Source organism: Nicrophorus vespilloides, unplaced genomic scaffold (assembly GCF_001412225.1).
Source record: "Nicrophorus vespilloides isolate i.1.1-1 unplaced genomic scaffold, Nicve_v1.0, whole genome shotgun sequence".
NCBI lineage: Eukaryota > Metazoa > Arthropoda > Insecta > Coleoptera > Silphidae > Nicrophorus > Nicrophorus vespilloides.
Window position 1 is genome coordinate 47,847 of NW_017095478.1, and position 7,483 is coordinate 55,329.

Consider the following 7,483-nt stretch of genomic DNA (forward strand, 5'->3'; position numbering starts at 1 on the left):
CATCGGCTCAGACTCTTTTCCTTCAGACGTTTATTTTTGAGTAGGGTATTTTTTCTTCTCTTCTCATCTCTCTGGTCACTTGTTTTGATGGACTGCTTTTCCCTGAATACTAATTACGGAAATATCTCGGGCTGTCAAAAGGCGAAATTAAAAATATTTTTGAGAAAAAAGAATAACACTCTCTTTTTTTTTCTTTTCTTTCTTTTGTTGGGTCGAAATGATGCCGAGGTGAAGAGAGGAGACACGTAGATTACAATATTTTGACGCGGGAATAATTCGTTTTTCGGGCTGAAATAATATTTAAGAAATTTTAATACCAAACACGTTCTTATAATACGTTAAAGGATGGAATATAACATGGACATATTTTTGATAAATAAAAATATTTGAGACACGTTGAGAAAACTCATCAAAATAATTTGATCTGAAATAATATTTAATTATTTTCTATCTTTTTATATAAAAAAAAGCGTTTTCATATCATAATATGAAAAAATGTAATAGTTGATTACAAAATAAATTATTTATATTTCAATTATATAAATTCCTACGGTGGCAATCGTAAGCCCGACAACCGAAATCCCGACGTTCGAAATCCCGACAGTGTCTTTTATTATTATAAATTTCTACAATAACTTTTCAATGGTAGTCGAGATTTTGATATAGTCGGGATTTCGAACGTCGGGATTTCAATAGACGGTCTTTCGGTTGTCTGGCTTGCAATATAGACCCAAATTCCTATACATTTTAATGAAAATTAAGAAAATAATTTAATCAAAAAAAAAAGTTTTAAAGCATGTTAAGATGAAAAAAAATGTAATTGTTGATGATCAATTGTAAAATATATTAATTACAGACAAATTCACGCAAATTTCTAAAATTTATTCAATTTAGGCTGAAATAATATTGATTTTCCAAAACGTACTTGTTTTAATAATACAGGAAAAGATATTATAAACTAAATTCACACATACAACCCACAATTAAAGTTTATATAAAACTCACCTACAAATTAAACATATGTACAACTTTTCATCTGCAATATTTAAACTATGTAAATTCATATTTATCTGTAAATTTACCTTAAATGTAACGCTTTTTTTAAAAATTGTAACCTTCTTTATGCCGAAAGAGCTAAGGCTTACAGAGGCTTGAATTTCGTTGACTTATTTAAAATTATGTATTATTACTTTATTGAAATAAATAACACTGAATTGTGTATTGTGTTTTCCTAGCTTATTAAGAAATTTATTATTTACAATTGAATATGATATGAATTTAATGAAAAATTGGATTATGGAATTATATAATTTGTAAATAAATCAGAACGTGATAATTCTAATCAAAGCAAGTAGTTTCGATATGATTTATTAGGACTTGTATGTTTATCAATGCAATTAGAAGTTATCAAAGTTGTTACTTGAACTTTGACTATAACAGCTTTCACTCTTTAACAAAGTAATATTTCATTCAATTTTTGTTTACTTTATAAAAAAAATACTGTTTTACATTTAAATTATTATGTAAATATTTAATAATTTTAGCTTAAAATAATTTAAATAATAATTAATTTATAACATTGAATTTATTATCAATTATTTTAAGTTCTTCTAAAAATTTTACGTTTTCTCTTTTTTTTTTCAAAAGAAATAATTGGAAATAATATTACAGAGTTTAATATTAAAAAAAATAGTTTTTTTAATAACGTTATACTCTTTTAGTTTGTGAATTGTTAAAATAACAATTTACGTATGAATAATAACTGGTTACGTAAAGTTTAATATCTGGATGCGAAACGCTGTATTATTTCATGGAAGTAAAACATTCATGATGAGTATTGTTTACTTTTAATTAAAATTTACATTTCGTTAGAAATGTGGAATTTATGATTTCAAACAGTATAAAGTGTGTACAATTCTACATTTATTTATTTTGCAGAGTTGAAGTAATTATTTTTATTGTTTGTTGTTGAAATGTGTGTGGTCGATAATGAGAAATCAATGATTGGAAAGTTAGAATTAAGTATCTAGTTTAGTAATGTAGATTTAATGATTGCAAATGTTTATTTTAATGTAATATATTATTGAGTGTTAAGGCACTTGGAATTATGTTTAATTCTACATAGTCTAGCTTATTGTTTTCTAGGTGTAAGACTACTTGAGTATTATGATTGGTAATGTAAAATTAATGATGTAGAAGTGTTATTTTCGGTATCTGCATATATTTTTTTTATGGTGTGTTGAAACTGGAGGAGTTGCAAAGTCTCTGGTATAAATGTTCCCTAAAAATATGACCGCTTGACCGAGTATTGTGCATTTCGTGCAAAGGGCCGGATGGTTTGATTTATGGTGTGTCCTTTTGTTCGAGCTTAGTGTGGGACCGTACTGTGCTGCCCCTCGGCAAGTCGACGGTCCTCTTGGAAAGTCTGCACGTGGCATGCGCGCTTCTACCACAAGAAGTTGTTGCTGCGCTGGCTTGTATAACACCGCAGTAGCGCTCGTAGAAAGATTCAGTGTTGCGTCGGCTGTCGTTATGGTCACTACGTGCTTAGACCTGGACTCGAGCAGCTGAGAAATATGTGTCGTGACTGAGAAAACACCAAGTTGACTTTGCTCCCCCTTTTTTTTTTCATTTACAAACTAAAGAGAAAAAATTATAAGGGTTTCGGATTTGAAGTAGAGCGACGATGTGCGGCATTTAATACGGACCATAAATGTTTTGAAATTTGAAAAGTTCAGTGGATTTTTTTTTCGTTTGTTTCGGTTTTACGTTTTCGTTGATTTTGCTTTTCGGTGTAAAAGTTAAGCAAAAACTAAAAAATATAAAAATGTGGCGCTTCCTAGTGATGGGCGCTTTGGCGCTCTGCTCTTCGGTTGTGGCGCGATACGACGGGCCGGAGCAGTGCTCTTGGCTACCGGATAACAACGATACGAGCGTCTCCAGACTGGTGGTGTCTTGTAAACTCAGAACTCTCGACGGTAGCAGCGCTAATCTTAGCACTTTACCAGTGGAAGGCACTTCAAGACTTAGGATCTCGTGTAGCGACGACTTGTTCTTCGAAAGCGCTTTACCCACGGCCGCAATCCAGCGACTCCACGACCTGCAGGATTTGAGAGTGGAGAATTGCAAAGTGTTAACTCTTGAGCCTAACGCGTTCGTCGGTTTGACTAATATGAAGAAGATCGCGATAAACACTTTCAATTGGCGTATGGGAAAGAGTTTGGAGATGAGCGGCTCAAGTTTTACTGGATTGAAAGAATTGCAAGTGCTTAATTTGGGCGACAACAATATGAGGGCTTTACCGGAAGGCGTATTCTGCCCACTGGTCAATCTGCAAACGCTGAACCTGACAAGGAACAGAATCCGGAACGCCGATCGCCTCGGGTTCGGCGACGGTCAGTCGCGTATGTCCATCTGCTCCAGCAGCGATCTGCAGATCCTCGACCTCTCCTACAACGACCTGCAATCTCTCTCCGACACCGCCGGCTTCTCTCGCCTGAGGCGTCTGCAGCAATTGGACCTGAAGTACAACAACATCGGCGAGATCTCCGGCGAAACGTTGACCGGACTTGTTTCATTGCGCGTCTTGAATTTGGCGAACAACAAGATCGAGATGCTGCCGCAGGGAATGTTCTCTGGCTCGAGGGAATTGCGCGAACTCCATCTGCAGAACAACTCGCTTTTCTCTCTGGCGAAGGGGCTCTTCCACAGACTCGAACAACTCCTGGTGCTCGACCTCTCTGGTAACCAATTGACCAGCGGACACGTCGACGCCGGCACCTTCACCGGTTTAATCCGATTGATCGTTCTCAATTTGTCTCACAACGCGCTCACCCGCATCGACGGGCGCACCTTCAAAGACATCTATTTCCTACAAATCCTGAATTTGAGGAACAACTCCATCGGTTTCATCGAGGACAACGCCTTCTTGTCGCTTTACAACTTGCACACGCTGAACCTGGCCGAGAATCGTCTCAACACCATCGCTCCGCATCTCTTCAACGGACTCTTCGTGCTTAGTAAATTAACACTTAACAACAACCTTATCGTGAACATCGACTCGCGCGCGTTCCATAACTGCTCCGCGCTTAAAGAGCTCGATCTGAGCTCCAACGAATTGGAGGAAGTTCCCGATGCAATCCAAGAGCTGACTTTCCTGAAAACTCTCGATTTGGGAGAGAATCAGATCACCAACTTCAAGAACGGCACCTTCAGAAATCTCAACCAGCTGACGGGATTGCGAATGATCGACAACAAAATTGGCAATTTGACGAAAGGTATGTTCTGGGATTTGCCCAGTCTGCAAGTGCTGAATTTGGCTAAGAACAAAGTGCAAGGCATTGAACGCGGAACTTTCGATCGTAATCCTCAGATTGAGGCTATAAGACTTGATGAAAATTATTTAACTGATATAAACGGAGTTTTCGCGACATTGGCGAGTCTTCTTTGGCTTAATCTCTCCGGAAATCATTTGGTTTGGTTCGATTACGCGTTCATCCCGATAAATTTAAAATGGTTGGACATCCACAGTAATTTCATCGAGCATCTCGCTAACTACTATAAAATCCAAGATGATATTCACGTGAAGACTTTGGATGCCAGCCACAACAGGATCAGCGAAATATCAGCACTTTCCATCCCCAACAGCGTGGAGCTTTTATTCATTAACAATAATTTCATCAAGTCCGTGAAAGCGAATACGTTTTTGGATAAGAGCAGCCTGACGCGTGTCGATATGTATTCTAACGACCTGGTGAATTTGGATCTGAACGCGCTGCGTTTGGCTCACGTCCCGGAGAACCGCACTCTTCCAGAAATCTACTTGGGTGGAAATCCTTTCCACTGCGATTGCACAATGGAATGGCTGCAGCGTATCAACAGCATGAATGCAACTCGTCAATATCCGAAAGTCATGGACTTGGACAACGTAATGTGCCGTATGACGCATTCCCGTGGGATGACACACATGCCTTTGGCGAGGGCGAAATCGAGCGATTTCCTCTGTCGTTACGAAACTCACTGCTTCGCACTCTGCCATTGCTGCGATTTTGATGCTTGCGACTGCGAGATGACCTGTCCGAATAACTGCAGCTGCTACCATGATCAGACTTGGAATACGAATGTTGTTGATTGCTCCGGGCAAAACGCAATTGAGATCCCGCATCGCATTCCCATGGACGCGACGGAAGTGTATTTGGATGGTAACGAGTTCAAGGAGCTGCAGAATCACGTTTTCATCGGGAGGAAGAACATGAGAGTTTTGTACGTGAATGGTAGCGCTGTGGAGAGCATCCAGAATCGCACGTTCAACGGGTTGAACGCGCTTGAAATTCTGCACATGGAGGATAACAGGATCGCAAAATTGAAGGGATACGAGTTCGAGCACCTGGCGCACCTGAAGGAGCTGTATCTGCAGAACAACGTAATTTCTTACATTGGCAATCAAACGTTGACTCCGCTCAGATCATTGGAGATTCTGCGTCTGGATGGAAACAAGCTGATCGTTTATCCCGTTTGGCAGCTGTCCGCGAACGCGCATTTGACGGAGGTGACGTTGGGTAACAACCAGTGGTCCTGCCGCTGCAAATTCCTGCAGGAATTGACGTCCTGGGTGGCGGACAATGCGGCCAAAGTGATTGATAGTGCGGACATTATGTGCTACAACATGGACTCGAAACCGCCGCAGCGACGCGAGCTGGACTTCAACAGTACGGCCTGCAGTGACTATTACGCGAGCATCGACAGCATGCTCGTCTCCGATTACCTGCCGATGGCCGTGATCACCCTCTGCGTGCTCGTCTTGCTGATCGTCGTGCTCGTTTTGTTCTTCGTGTTCCGCGATACGGTTCGCGTGTGGCTGTACTCTAGGTACGGTGTGAGGTTGTGCAGTTTCCGGGCGGCCAAGCAGTTCGAGGACAGGGACAAACTCTACGACAGTTTCGTGTGCTACAGCCCGAAGGACGAGGAGATGGTCGTGCAGTCTTTGGCCACCGAGCTCGAGTCCGGATTCCAGCTGTGTCTGCACTACAGGGATCTGCCGCACGCCGCTTACCTGCAGCATGCTGCGCCTGCCGTCCTCGAAGCCGCTGAAGCCAGTCGTCGTCTCATCATCGTTCTCACCAGGAATTTCCTGCAGACAGAATGGTCTAGGTTCGAGCTGCGACAGGCGCTGCACGAAGCGCTCAAAGGCCGCGTCTTCAAGCTGATCATCATAGAACAGTGCCCGTTGCCCGAAGCTGAGTTGGACCCTGAGCTCAGGCCCTATCTTAAAACAAGTCACAGGATTCGTTTGGGAGAGAAACGCTTTTGGGAGAAACTCAAGTACGCCATGCCCACGGTGGAGCCGCGCGGCAAGATCAACGCCAACTACAGAAAGAACATCAACAATTACACAATGGAGACGCGCTCGGTCGTGGTGAACGGCGGTGCTACGCACGGTCACGTCCACGGACACGGAACACACCCGTACCCAGAAAAATTCAAGGCACCTGCGCCACCATCGCCGCAGCTCTACCCACCACCTGCATACTCTGTCGGTAGCCTCGGTGGACACGACGGTGATGAAGCCAATTACTCTTCGGCGACGACGGCCACTCCATCGCCTCGTCCGGCGCGGAGGATCGCCGGTCCTGGCGTCCAGATGAACCAGCAGGAGCCACGGCCTCTGTCCGATCACATCTACTCTAGCATAGATTCCGATTACAGCACCTTAGAACGTGGAGGTGGAGGCGGTGGCTCCGGAAGACGCGGTCCCCCATGGAGGCCGCAGCCGCACATGATGATGCAATCTGGGGGAACCGCCGGCCAGGCCTACCTCGTGTGATAAACCTATTTTTTGACTGATTAGATATGTATAAATAATTACTATAAACTATATTGATTATAAAAAAAAAACATACTTAACTTCTTCGTAAGCAAAGAAAAATGAAGACTTAATAATTAAAAGATAAAAAAAATGAGAAGCCGTGTATAATGACGAAAGAGAGAGAATCTTCAGTTCCAATGTATTATTACGAAATGCATATATTATATATATATATAAATAAATAAATAATTTCCTTTTTGTACATTTCCTTTTGTATATAGAATATATTTATTTCTGTTTAATTATTATTTTTGTATTATTTTGTGTATATTTTTTACAAGTTGAAAGACGAATAATAAAAATAAATGTGAAAATATTTAAAATCATACATACTTTTCTTTCATTCTTTTTTCCTCCACAATTTCAGGATAACTTTCAGCAGATTACAAATATTAATTGATTAAAAAAAAACCAAAAATGGCAATCAAATTAACTGTAACTAATGAAAAATGGTAAGACAATTTTTTTAAATAATTCATCACAATAAGTTACTAAGCGAATCACACATTAATTGCAAATTTAAATATATTCATTTTTATTCTTTATTTTTTTGGAATTATCATCAAACATCAAAATTGTAATATAATTGAAATTGAACTAAAATATTAACCACTTTTA

At 40.3% G+C, this 7,483-nt stretch overlaps 1 protein-coding gene across 1 annotated transcript; it reads left to right on the forward strand.

Moving 5' to 3' along the window:
• Nucleotides 1–2,486: 2,486 nt before the first annotated feature.
• On the forward strand, nucleotides 2,487–6,905 carry LOC108559471 (toll-like receptor 7). The gene has a single exon (XM_017916805.1). It carries the CDS (start codon nucleotides 2,828–2,830, stop codon nucleotides 6,821–6,823), a length of 3,996 nt encoding a protein of 1,331 aa, XP_017772294.1. The 5' UTR covers nucleotides 2,487–2,827; the 3' UTR covers nucleotides 6,824–6,905.
• The last annotated feature ends 578 nt before the right edge of the window (nucleotides 6,906–7,483 follow it).